The sequence below is a fragment of the Pyxicephalus adspersus genome, chromosome 8, assembly GCF_032062135.1.
Source record: "Pyxicephalus adspersus chromosome 8, UCB_Pads_2.0, whole genome shotgun sequence".
In the NCBI taxonomy this organism is placed as follows: domain Eukaryota; kingdom Metazoa; phylum Chordata; class Amphibia; order Anura; family Pyxicephalidae; genus Pyxicephalus; species Pyxicephalus adspersus.
In genome coordinates this window covers 1,406,850-1,420,412 of record NC_092865.1, presented here as the reverse complement: position 1 = coordinate 1,420,412, position 13,563 = coordinate 1,406,850, and the positions used below count along the sequence as shown (strand labels likewise).

The window sequence follows — 13,563 nt, the reverse complement described above, 5'->3', positions numbered from 1 at the left end:
TCATAGCGGAGCTCCTCCATTCCTTTTATTAGATTAGTTGTCCTTATCTGCACTCTCTCCAATCCCACAATGTCCTTTTTGTGAACTGGTGCCCAAACCTGGACTGTATATTCCAGATGTGGTGTGACCAATGCTTTGTACAGGGGCAGGATTATGTCTCCATCTCTGCAGTCTATTCCTCTTTAATACGCTTGCTTCATACAACAGCCGGGTCAGTGACTCTGAACTACAGATGCTGCTCACCCAATTATCAGGTTCCGCTTCAATTATTATTTTTACACAATATTTATTTAGCGCCATCATATTACGCAGCGCTGTACAAAGTCTATAGTCATGTCACTAACTGTCCCTCAAAGGGGCTGACAATCTAATGTCCCTACCATAGTCATATGTCATTATTATAGTCTAAGCACAATCTTAGGGGGAAGCCAATTAACCTAACTGCATGTTTTTGGGATGTGGGAGGAAACCGGAGTACCCGGTTTCATGGGGAGAAGCTGCAAACTCCATGCAGATAGTGTCCTGGCCGAGATTTGAACCTGGGACCCAGCACTGCAAAGACAGGAGTGCTAAACCCTGAGCCACTGTGTTGCCAGTCTACCTAAATGACTCTGCATTCTGCAGCTTTGTGCGTGTATCAGCATCAGGTTCACCCACAGCCTACAACCCAGATCAAGGAGGATGGAGCTGAGAAGGATGGGAGACACCACGCTGCTGTATACTATACAGTCCTTATACCATGTACCTGTGTGGGTGTGAGCCTTTGTTAAGCAGGTAGAGTGAGGGATAACTTTATTGAACCCAAGATTCTGCATGACAGGCAAACAACTGTCACTATGATAGGGAGATTAGCAGCCTCTGTATGACCAATATCCTTCCCTACCAGGTCCTTATAACATCACTAATGCTAAACACTCTCCGATCTGTCCTGTGAATAACAAGCTATAACGGACATGTCTGTCACTCAATGCAATGCAAGTGACTCACGGGCACATTATTGAAATAAGTTTAGAAATTCTGTAAACGGTCTCCATTGTGTAATATCCTGTTTTATAACAGCCTTGCAGCGGTTTCATATCTTACAAACCACTGAAGAGGAAGTTTATTAAAGTTATATAATTATAGAATGCAAAGTTATAACGTGACCTGAGGATGTGTTCAGGGGAGATTCTAGAGTTGATACGGGACAGGAATGTTCATGCTGTATATGGTGTACAATACAGGAGGATGCTCGGGTGGGGTCTGTATGGCTGATCTAGCAATGAGACCAAATATATGTCCATTACATGACACACTTGTATCCCAAGACCTGAACCAGACTTATTTTAAAGCAAGGTGTAGTTTATATATTTATTAAAGGTATATTAGGAAAAATACAGCTATAAGCACACACAACAGGAAAGCTGTGATTTAAGAGGTGCACTGCAAATATACACAATAGGAGTGCCTGCAAATAGGTGCACTGCTTTTTATATAAGCAGGAATTCATGAGAAAAGGTAGATTTGTCAGGAAACTTTTTAGGGGCACTGGGTGTTTCTAGATTTTTATCTATGCCACAAAACCTTTATATTTTGCATCCAGTTCCACATTTAAGTCCGGCTCCAGAAAGATGGTGTAATATTCACTGACAACCAGCGTCATTTAACGCACTTCCTGTGAGCCCAGGGTGTCAAGGACCCACCCCCTAGAGTTTTCTCAATAGGCCGCTCCAAATTTGGAATAGGCTGCTGTAAAGCATGACAGGGTGCAGCTCCACAACTCACCCACTACCAAGGAAAGAATACCCATGAGGTCACATGACCTTATTACAACACAGGATAAAAAAAAAGAAAAAACTATATAATAAAGAAAAAAAGTTGAGTGGGTTCTCCATAGGGGTGCCAGCTGGACTTAGACTATAAGAAGCTGTAACTGTTGCAAGCTTTTTGAATTGACTATTACATTAAATATCCCTAAAAGAATATTAAAAAGCACATGAAATTTATCAATCTGAGCAATTAGTTTTTTTTTACTGTACAAATTATAAGTCACCATATTGGTCCAGTCACTGCTCACCTTGTCTGGTAGCTCTTTGAAACAGGCGATTCCCAGGGAAAGGATGGAACGCGTCCGTGCAGCCTGACATATCGCCTTATAGCGTTCCTCAATGCACCTAGAGACGAGCCAGAGATTACTGGGAGTCACAATGTATAAATCAGGTCCTGTCCAATCACAATGGAGACTCAGGTTGTGTAAAAGTCACCAGAAAACATACATAGGAGCTCATTAATACATATGATGCCATAAAAGTGCTGTATAACTGAATCAATCCCAATCCTTCAGGATTGTCCGTTTTTAGCAGGATCAACAATTTCAGGATTGAAAGATGGCAGATGTATCAAGTGCCAGTTTAAAATGCATAATATTGGCTACAGAGGCAGCACAGTGGCTTAGTGGTTAGTACTCCGGCCTTTGCAGCACTGGGTCCCAGGTTTAAATCTCGACCAGGACACTATCTGTATGGAGTTTGCAGGTACCCCGGTTTCCTCGCACTATCCAAAAACATGCAGTTAGGTTAATTGGCTTCCCTTCAATGACATATAACTTTGGTAGGGGCATAAGATTGTGTGCCACTTTCAGTGACGGCTAATGACCTGACTATGGACTTTATACAGAGCTGTGTAATATGTTGGTGCTATATAAATACTGTGTAATAATAATAATAATAATAATAATACAATGGGGATCTCTGTGGTTTAGGTTTCCCATTTAGATGTAGTACCAGTGTGCGGCCACTAGGGGCTGCTGCATTCATAGAAATCAGCGGGCATAATGTAAGCCAATCAGAACTCAGTAACTAATTATTTTGGGATTAAAGGAAGATACACAACTATTTGTTCCATTGTTGGATACATTTTGGCCAATCAAATACAAAAATAAATCACATTAAACATTTTTTCTGTAATAGGATTGGCTACCTACTGGTTGAGTAAACTCTTGCGAGATCCCAGCCCGCTCAGCTCCTGCGGGAACACAAATCACAAATGTTATTGGTGGACACACCACCAAGCAGAGGGGGGGAAAAAGTGACATGTTCTCTTAAAAGAAGGGAACCCCCACTCTACCCTCAAAAGAGACCACCCCCCCATTCATTGACCTTAACCTTCCCCATTCTTGTCCATTGCTCAGTTCTTCCATCTGTAGACCAATCCATGGCCGATGGGGGCAGAGCTCACACAAGGTTATTGGCCTTCTTACTCCGCTCACATGACCATGTTTGGGGCTGATGATTGGCCACTTTGGTTCAAGGGGTGGGGGAGGAAGGAGGAAGAGGAGGAGAAGGAGGAAGACAAGAAGACAACGATAAAGAGGACAGGGACGAGGAGGAAGATGATTAGGGGGAATGGGACGAGGTACAGGACGGGGAAGACGATGAGGAGGAGGAGGAAGACGAGGGTGAAGAGGAAGAGGAGGACGGCACTCCGAATTCTCCCGCCACTCACCGTATCAACAGCGATAAAGGTTGAGGTCTTCAGGGCCAGCAGGATGGAGGGCCACATCTCAGAGAAATTATCATTGTGGACATCGATGACGGGGACCCTCAGGGTTGTCATTTTCACCTGGTCAGAGACAAGAGAACCAGAGACGTTGTCACTGGGAACAAAAAAGCTTTATTTGTATAGCAATGCTCAGTCTGACCAATCCTGTTGTGGCTCCCCCGACCCCTAAGCACAGGGCCCATCGTGTGCCACTCACTAGCAGTGCTGGACCTTTAAAGAGAACCTGGTCCCAACTGGGATTTACCACGAATCAGAACATGCAGCCTGACCCCATGCACAGCCACTGAGAGGTCAGATAACCCAGGCAATACCTGAGCTCCATCATCCCATGCTGTTGTGCATACTTAGGAGTTGGGAGTTAGCATGTGATCACAGGAAGTGGGGAGGGCAGATTTCCACTGACCCCTGAAGGTGACGCAGCTCCAACATATTGCACAATGCACGGGGCATCAGAACAAACGCTGCATGATTATTTGTAGGGACATTTTATTGCATCACCAGCTGATTCAGATGCATAGAAGTGAACTCCAAACCTTTCCTTAATCCTGCCAGAAACCTATTGAGCCCATTACTTCCTGTGCCCCCCCTATCATTTTATTCTCAGCTATTTCTGTGGACTACATCCCCCCTCTATTATAAGGATGGGGGAAGGGTTATAGAGCTCAGCCTCGGCATGACAACCCAGAATATACAGCAAGGAAGTGTTGTCAGTCTGGGACAGGAAATGTGTTAGTGATAGGATCACCAGGTGATAATAAAGAGTGCAGGGAACTAATGGACCAATCACATGCCTGGTAAGGGGACAGAGGTGACATTTAGGTTTTCATAGCAGAATAACTCCCAATAAGGGAAGTCTGAGGCTGGGGGGGTACACGGTGGGGGTTCTCTGGATGGCTGAGGCATGCTGGGACTTGTAGTCCTCCTGGAGGGGAGCTTGTCATAGGCTGAAGCTGTCTAGCTGCCTTCCCATATCTCACCGTCCCCCGTGTACATATAACCCCCAGCTTACACCTCTGAGCAGCCGGCTCTCACCTTCACCCGTCAGCATGAAGGAAAAATTAACTGTAGTCACAGACAGAAAGCAGCTCCCAGTGACACCAGCTCCTCCACATCCGGCGCGCAGATGACATCGGCGTCACGTGACATGGAAATACTTCCGGTCTTACACCCTCCGAGAGATTCTGATTAGAGGAGGGAATGAGCTTCTAGATGTAACCCCGCCTTTCCTCCTATCTGAGCCAATCGGAGTCTAGGAGGCGACGGGATGGGAGGATCCTGACTGGCAACGTGGAGTGGTGAGTGCTTGATGAAAACATAACCGTGGGCGAATCTTCATCCCCCATCATTCATTATCCTCAACCCCCGTTAACCCCATCCCCCATCATCATATTCATTATTCTGACTTTGTGTCTGATCCTCTGCTGATTATTAGAATCCTCCTCCAGACTCCGCACTGCCATGCCCATCCTTTGGCTTCATCACTTTTTCTTCTTCCTGTGCCGTTGGGGGAAATTTGAATTAATTTCCTGTCCAAGAGCATACAGGATATTTGAGGAAATCTCCCAACATGAGGGCATTTCCCATCCTAGAACATTGTCCCGGATACCGGGGAGATTTCCTCACCGTCCTGGGGACAACTCCAAATTGTTGGATGAATCGGCTGAATTTACACAGAGGGGACACCGACGGGAATAAAAACGTAAAAATTACACCGATGTTATCCGAACAATAAAGCTTGGGTTGTACAAACTAAAATTCACAAATACCAGCATGAGGATGACATTTACACCCGAGGGGGGAGAGGCCCAGCAACTCCCTGAGATTTATAATAATCAGATTGAGCTCCGCTTCCCTATAAACTCCCCTCCTATTGTGTGACACTTCCCCCTCCTACTAGAGTGTAAGCTCTTCTGGTCAGGATCCCCTCCTGTGTCACTGTCTGTATCTGTCTTGTCATTTCCCATATTTATTGTACATCGCTGGGTCATATGTTGGCGCTATATAAATCCTGTTTAACATTAATAATAAAATGTACGAAATCCCTGACGTCCCCATATTCTGTGCTGTCTCTCTGATGTCTCTGCGGGGTATCTGTAATAAAACTTTCTGTTTTCCTCTCCAGCGATGGGGCGGCCGGTGGTCAGACATTCATCAAGGAAAATCCCAAAGAGAGAACAGAAACCCCCAACCACCAAATCAGGTAAGATTAGGGCGGGGAAGGGGCGCGGTCTGCACCTGTGATCAGGTAAGAGGCGACATTTTGTAACAATTGGCTGTCCCATGGGTGATAAAACTTTCCCAACAGAATTCACCCAAACGTCAGAAGCCCCCATTGTAAGATTCCCCTTCTATTCCTTTTCTGGTGACAACCGAAAGGGCTCTGTTTATAAAACAGGGAATCTGACATTCCCTCAAACATTCCCTGGTGGGAATCATTTACTGCTATTGAAACACATGGACCTGGAAGATTCCCAACAGGTAACGTTTGAGGGAATGTCTGATCTGTTTGTAAGCTCTTCGGGGCAGGGTCCTCTCCTCCTCCGCTGTCTGCCATTTGTAACCCCTATTGAATGTACAGCGCTGCGTAATATGTTGGCGCTATATAAATCCTGTTTATTAAAAATACCAATTCCCTTTTTCATAAATAGATCCTTCAATATTCCGCTTTATTTTAATCACTTTCTGGCCTGTGGCTCTCAGGGTAAATCTCCCCAATGGGGACACAGGCAGCAATCCAACGCTGGCAGGGCATCAAACCCTCCCAGCCCCCGTCCCAAAGTTATAAATGCACTTACAGTATATCCAAGTGAGTGGATGATTGGTGATCTGTCAGCCAATGGCGTCTCAGAATCTTTCACGCTCACCAATCACATTGCTGCTCTGTGACCCCCATCCATCCTTGTCATTGTTGGAATGGGCAGCGGCCATCTTTGTTCCTCAATTTCTTTCTTCTTTTGGGTTTTGGAGAAGATCCGTTATTCTCTTTCCTGTGTGCGGTGACTCCCTGTGTTCTGTTTGCAGATTCCCCGGGCACAATCCCCCCGTATCATTCCTTCACCCACCTAGAGGCGGAGTCACTCCGCAAGGACCTCCTGGCCTGGTATGATCGCTGTAAGAGGGACCTGCCCTGGCGAAGGCTGGTGAGTACCCCGAGAGGAGGCTGAGCTGATTGGGGGGTAATAACTTCCATTTCTAATAAGGGGGGACACCTCAGCATTTCCCCAATATATATTACTTACCTTGTTCCTGTGGGGGTACACCGCGTTTTTTTTACTCCCTGTGATGTCATTGCAAGGCTTGAAATATTCCTGCAGGGGGAGCTACTGGTAGGTCGATCCATATGGACATAAGCTATGTACACCCCCAGAACTACATCACCCCAGTAGGCCCAATTTACAGAGCTTGTTCACCGGGTATAGGGGGGTGGTGATAGGAGGAACTGGGAGGATTGGGGATGGGGTGGAAAGAAATAAAGTGTTGGGGATAAGAGAGGAAGGGGCATAGAAGGGGGAGGGGTGCTGATCATTTCCTTTTCTATGGAAAGAATGGAACAATGCTTTTCTCCAATTGGTCAATATGTGGACGCAACTGAACGCAATCGTCCATATGATGAGATTTATCCTGCGGCTCGGCTCCCTGCATTGCAGCACTGCACAGTGATATGATGCCAATATACCGGAGAATAGATTTCTGGTGTCCATTCACCTAAATGAATCTTTTCAATGTGTTTATTACAGGCCAGCTCGGAAAGTGATCCGGATCGCAGAGCGTATTCAGGTGAGACGCAGAATATGAATTTATTTTTATTACACAGTATTTGTATAGCGCTAACATATTACATAGCGCTGTACAAAGTCCATAGTCATGTGACTAACTGTCCATCAAAGGAGCTCACAATCTAATGTCCCTACCATAGTCATATGTCATTATCACAGTCTAAGGACAATTTCGGGGGAAACCAATTGTCCTAACTCCAGACACAGGGAGAACCTGCAAACTCCATGCAGATAGTGTAATGGCTGAGAGTCAAACCCGGGACCCAGCGCTGCAAAGGCCGGAGTGCTAACCACCGAGCCACCATGCAGACTTGCACTCCAAGCAGAGTCCTGGCTGAGATTCAAACCCGGGACCCAGCGCTTCTCCATGAAGTCTTTAGCTGCATACACACGTGCAATAATTATCGTTTGAAACGAACGACTACCAACTGTTAAACGACGATTATCGAACGACGTCCGATAATCATTACCAAAAAAAGTGCACAATGACGCTGATGAATGATGATTGTCACTGGAAACGAACGACCGTCCCGGCAGATCTGATTGGGTGACGAATGTTCGCTATGTATTGTGTGTACGGTCAATCAGTGATCGTGGATTGTTCTGTGATACACTTCCTCCTGTACACATCACTTCCTGCATCTTGAACGATCGTATCTAGCGTGTGTACATTATTGGTGGATTATATTTGAACGGTCGTATCGTTACAGCATGTACAGAATTGTGCACAATGCGATCGTTCAAAATAATCGTGCATAACCATTAGTCCGTTTTCCAATGACAATTATTGCACGTGTGTACCTAGCTTGAGTGCCGTGTGTCACGTGTGAATCCTGATATATAATTGTATTATATTCTCTGGGGGGTCACCTACAGCTGGTGCATCAGATTTGCACCCCTGGGGTGGCAGCCCTGGTATTGTAACCCAACTTTTCAGTAACCACCCAAAAACAGCCGGGTGGTTACTGTAAAGTGCCAGGCGGTGCGCCCAGCTAGGAGGGGCCGGGGAGATCAATGCACTGGACATAGGATGCCCTGCCATGCATATTCTGGGTTTTGTATTTCCCATTTTGGTAATATTCTTCTCTGACCCCTCTGTCTCCTCGCAGTGTGGGTGTCTGAGGTGATGCTGCAGCAGACTCAGGTCTCCACCGTCATCGACTATTACAACAAATGGATGAAGGTGAGCCGACTGACGGAAAGGGGGGAAGGGTCATTGTCCGGTCATTGAAAATGTGATAAATATTTTTTTCTTGATTACGATTCAGACTTTAATAAACATCAATACCTAAAACGATACAAATACTCCACATAGAAGGAAAATATATATGAAAAGGCACTTTAAAGACTTCATATACTTAATAACAGATTTAAATTTAAAATGCCAGCAACTTTAATAAATATATATTAAAAAACCCCAATTTTATGTGTTAAAAGAAAAAACAGATGATCTCAATTTGTTGACCCGACGCGTTTCGCAGAAGAATACCTCTGCTTCATCAGGGGTAACATTTGAGATCTACAAATATACTCCACATACATAGAAGTCGCTGAACAGAGAATTCCAAAAATGGTGCAGCTGTGAGATCTCCAACAATGATATCCTGGAGGGAACTTTAGGAAAACACTCGCAGGACCCCTCGCAGGCCAACACACATTATTAGAGTAGGAGCTCCTGACCTGTAGGATTACAATGGTCTGGTGCCCCTATGTTGAAGAAAAGAAAGGAAAGAAAAATTTTCAAAAACACCAGAGACTTTCGAGGCATAAAAATAACTTATTGGGAACAAAACATTTTTTATACTTTTTTTAACCCCCTGGCAGTAATCCCGAGGGTTAAATTTCATCACAAAAAGTGGTAGCCCTGAGCCACATTCGGGGTGGAATTGAGGACTTACCTGGTTCTCATGAGCCCACGGCATCTTCTAGCTGTTTAACATTTAAAAATACTAAATCATACCACCAAGAAGGTTAAAAAAGCAAAACAATCAATCTCCTAGATTGTAAGCTCCTCGGGGCAGGGTCCTCTCCTCCTCCTGTGTCACTGTCTGTCATTTGTAACCCTTATGTACCCTTAATGTACAGCACTGCATAATATGTGCTATATAAATCCTGTTTATTATTATTATTATTATTATTAATAATAATAATAATAATCTTTAATTCAATCCATATACAAAAAAGAAAACACAGAAACACAAGACAATAGTGCACATTAAAAAACATCAATCATTTGGTATTCCCAATTTCTCAATGTCCTAAGAAAACAGGTTCAACGCGTTTCGCATACCATGTTTGCTTCTTCAAGAGAAAATGCAGGCATATCAGACTTAAGTCAAAAACTAGTGACATGAATCTAAAATACATACAAAAAGTGAACACAAGAACCCAAAAATGACCTAAAAATCATACAAAAGAGCAATATACAAAATTCAATAAAACACAAATCATCACATGATGAGGAAGACTGCTTGACATGGAACAGATTCCACAGACTGTCCTCAGCTATTAGTCAATTTTGAAAAAAAATGCTTTGTTCCCAGTTATTTGTATGCCCTGGTATTTTTGAAAAGTTTTCTTTTTTTTCTTCTTCAGCATAATGAATTTACGGGATGTGGCAGAAGAAATATATTTGTTTGAATGTTCTGGTGCCCCCCCCCCCCCCTTTAATAGGGTTAGGAATATATATGGTTGTGCTCAATAAGGGGGTCTGGTGTCAGTTTATTAATGAACAAAGAATAATGTAAAAGCACATCAATATACATAAAACCATGTGATGAATAATCACAGTATCATATCTATGGCTGATTGTTGGGTGCACAATTACTAAAACAAAAAATTGTTGCCATTTCTGATTTCTGTATAATGGTTTTTATTGTTATTGCATTATTGCTTCCCCATTCCTATTTTATCTGTACCCCATTGAAATAAATAAAGAATGTTTAAAAAAAAACAAATGAACAATCTTGGGTCCAGATGCGTTTCACTATTCGGCTTCTTCAGGGGAATTAGAGATTGCTATGCTACAAAGGTTTATTGTGCAGACCAGTGCATGGGTAATATAAAGTATCAGCCGGGGTTCTTGCATAGGCTTGCTAGGAGTCCAAGTCTCGATCCAAAAAAAATATACTCCGAGGATTACTTCAGTATTAAATAGGGGAATGTAGATATGGCCATTGTCCAATCAGAGTTGTATTCTGCGGCCTGCTAAGGATCCGCGTGTCTGAGTTGTCCTTGGATTTATTATTGGCGATTATTATTATTTATTTGGGAGTTATTATTATTGTACTCAGCCAAGCAAACAGATGATCTCAATCAATTTGTTGACCCGACGCGTTTCGCAGAAGAATACCTCTGCTTCATCAGGGGTAACATTTGAGATCTACAAATATACTCCACATACATAGAAGTCGCTGAACAGAGAATTCCAAAAATGGTGCAGCTGTGAGATCTCCAACAATGATATCCTGGAGGGAACTTTAGGAAAACACTCGCAGGACCCCTCGCAGGCCAACACACATTATTAGAGTAGGAGCTCCTGACCTGTAGGATTACAATGGTCTGGTGCCCCTATGTTGAAGAAAAGAAAGGAAAGAAAAATTTTCAAAAACACCAGAGACTTTCGAGGCATAAAAATAACTTATTGGGAACAAAACATTTTTTATACTTTTTTTAACCCCCTGGCAGTAATCCCGAGGGTTAAATTTCATCACAAAAAGTGGTAGCCCTGAGCCACATTCGGGGTGGAATTGAGGACTTACCTGGTTCTCATGAGCCCACGGCATCTTCTAGCTGTTTAACATTTAAAAATACTAAATCATACCACCAAGAAGGTTAAAAAAGCAAAACAATCAATCTCCTAGATTGTAAGCTCCTCGGGGCAGGGTCCTCTCCTCCTCCTGTGTCACTGTCTGTCATTTGTAACCCTTATGTACCCTTAATGTACAGCACTGCATAATATGTGCTATATAAATCCTGTTTATTATTATTATTATTATTATTAATAATAATAATAATAATCTTTAATTCAATCCATATACAAAAAAGAAAACACAGAAACACAAGACAATAGTGCATATTAAAAAACATCAATCATTTGGTATTCCCAATTTCTCAATGTCCTAAGAAAACAGGTTCAACGCGTTTCGCATACCATGTTTGCTTCTTCAAGAGAAAATGCAGGCATATCAGACTTAAGTCAAAAACTAGTGACATGAATCTAAAATACATACAAAAAGTGAACACAAGAACCCAAAAATGACCTAAAAATCATACAAAAGAGCAATATACAAAATTCAATAAAACACAAATCATCACATGATGAGGAAGACTGCTTGACATGGAACAGATTCCACAGACTGTCCTCAGCTATTAGTCAATTTTGAAAAAAAATGCTTTGTTCCCAGTTATTTGTATGCCCTGGTATTTTTGAAAAGTTTTCTTTTTTTTCTTCTTCAGCATAATGAATTTATGAGATGTGGCAGAAGAAATATATTTGTTTGAATGTTCTGGTGCCCCCCCCCCCCCCTTTAATAGGGTTAGGAATATATATGGTTGTGCTCAATAAGGGGGTCTGGTGTCAGTTTATTAATGAACAAAGAATAATGTAAAAGCACATCAATATACATAAAACCATGTGATGAATAATCACAGTATCATATCTATGGCTGATTGTTGGGTGCACAATTACTAAAACAAAAAATTGTTGCCATTTCTGATTTCTGTATAATGGTTTTTATTGTTATTGCATTATTGCTTCCCCATTCCTATTTTATCTGTACCCCATTGAAATAAATAAAGAATGTTTAAAAAAAACCAAATGAACAATCTTGGGTCCAGATGCGTTTCACTATTCGGCTTCTTCAGGGGAATTAGAGATTGCTATGCTACAAAGGTTTATTGTGCAGACCAGTGCATGGGTAATATAAAGTATCAGCCGGGGTTCTTGCATAGGCTTGCTAGGAGTCCAAGTCTCGATCCAAAAAAAATATACTCCGAGGATTACTTCAGTATTAAATAGGGGAATGTAGATATGGCCATTGTCCAATCAGAGTTGTATTCTGCGGCCTGCTAAGGATCCGCGTGTCTGAGTTGTCCTTGGATTTATTATTGGCGATTATTATTATTTATTTGGGAGTTATTATTATTGTACTCAGCCAAGCCACGTCAGAGCAGAGTTGCAGGGATTGGATTCCTCGCCAGGAAATCGCATGGTGGTGGAGTGACCACAATCCAATCCCTGCAACTCTGCTCTGATCTCGCGATCGTCAATTCTTTATTTATTCTCCTGATTATTATTTTTTCCATTGTTCCTCTTCTTATCCGGCTGCACAAACCTCTCCTCTCCCTAATAATTGAACTGTGTGTTTCTTTTCATTGTAAATCTGACCTCTATATTATTCACCATGATCTGCCTGCTGTCTTCTAATGCTTTGTGTTATTTTTACCCCCCGCAGACATGGCCGACCATACAAGACCTGGCCAAGGCCTCGCTGGAGGTGCGACTCTCTCTGATGTTCTTTTGTTAACTAGAACTGTTCTTTACTTGAACTAGCAAAAGCGTTCCCTCTCCAGGCAATGTTGGGGATAATAAATATTAAGTCAGGCAGTTCTGTGCTGGAGAGGAGGGCGATGGTAAATCCGTGCACCCAATGTTTGGTGGAGACATAAGCCATGGCTGTGTATGCAATGTACAGGTGGGGTGTGTAACACATGGGGGGGATGGGGGCACTTTTGTTTTTTAAGTACTTTGTTTACTGTGGTGACAAATTCTCCTAAAGGTGACCCCCTGTATTGTGACCCATCTATTCAGTGCCCAAAAACAGCCAGGCGGTGCACCCAGGTAAAAGGGAGAACATTGCACAATATTGCTAATAAGTTCTGTGTAGATGAATATCTCTGCCATTAGTAAATCTGAAAATATTATTGTTCTTCTCTTTGTTCACCCAGGAGGTGAATGAGAAGTGGTCCGGTCTGGGCTATTATTCACGTGGTAGGCGGCTGCATGAAGGAGCAGGAAAGGTTTGTATAGCAGATCAGATCTGGATGTTTCATCTCAAATATTAATATATAGACATGAGGAGCATCAGATTCAGTTCAGATCACATCGTACCATGTGACACATTACATATATCTCAGCCTCTTAATGGGCCACAGATGCATCATGGGAAATCAGACAACACAAAATGTCAGTGCTGAATCTTATGTGTCTGGGGGTTCTGGTAGATAATAGACTTAATAACAACAT

The 13,563-nt window shown here is 42.8% G+C and overlaps 2 protein-coding genes across 4 annotated transcripts in view; one reads left to right on the top strand and one right to left on the bottom strand.

The window, feature by feature from the left end:
* TOE1 (target of EGR1, exonuclease) overlaps window positions 1–4,704 on the bottom strand; it is a 10,971-nt gene extending 6,267 nt beyond the window's left edge. The window contains exons 1-4 of one of the 3 annotated variants that reach the window (XM_072419296.1): window positions 4,573–4,704; window positions 3,484–3,600; window positions 2,963–3,003; window positions 2,057–2,153 (exon numbers count right to left, since the gene is read on the bottom strand). In XM_072419296.1, the coding sequence (XP_072275397.1) occupies window positions 2,057–2,153; window positions 2,963–3,003; window positions 3,484–3,594 (249 nt within the window). In that variant the 5' untranslated portion in view covers window positions 3,595–3,600; window positions 4,573–4,704. Of the gene's footprint in view, window positions 1–2,056; window positions 2,154–2,958; window positions 3,004–3,483; window positions 3,635–4,572 lie in introns of those variants that run through there. The other 2 variants (XM_072419297.1, XM_072419298.1) reach the window with 2 other exon arrangements.
* A 1-nt stretch (window position 4,705) lies between these two features.
* The window catches only part of MUTYH (mutY DNA glycosylase), an 11,418-nt gene continuing 2,560 nt past the window's right edge, over window positions 4,706–13,563 (top strand). The window contains exons 1-7 of the mRNA XM_072419299.1: window positions 4,706–4,835; window positions 5,663–5,740; window positions 6,562–6,680; window positions 7,278–7,317; window positions 8,426–8,499; window positions 12,773–12,814; window positions 13,266–13,337. Of these exons, the coding sequence (XP_072275400.1) occupies window positions 5,665–5,740; window positions 6,562–6,680; window positions 7,278–7,317; window positions 8,426–8,499; window positions 12,773–12,814; window positions 13,266–13,337 (423 nt within the window). The 5' untranslated portion in view covers window positions 4,706–4,835; window positions 5,663–5,664. The remainder of the gene's footprint in view (window positions 4,836–5,662; window positions 5,741–6,561; window positions 6,681–7,277; window positions 7,318–8,425; window positions 8,500–12,772; window positions 12,815–13,265; window positions 13,338–13,563) is intronic.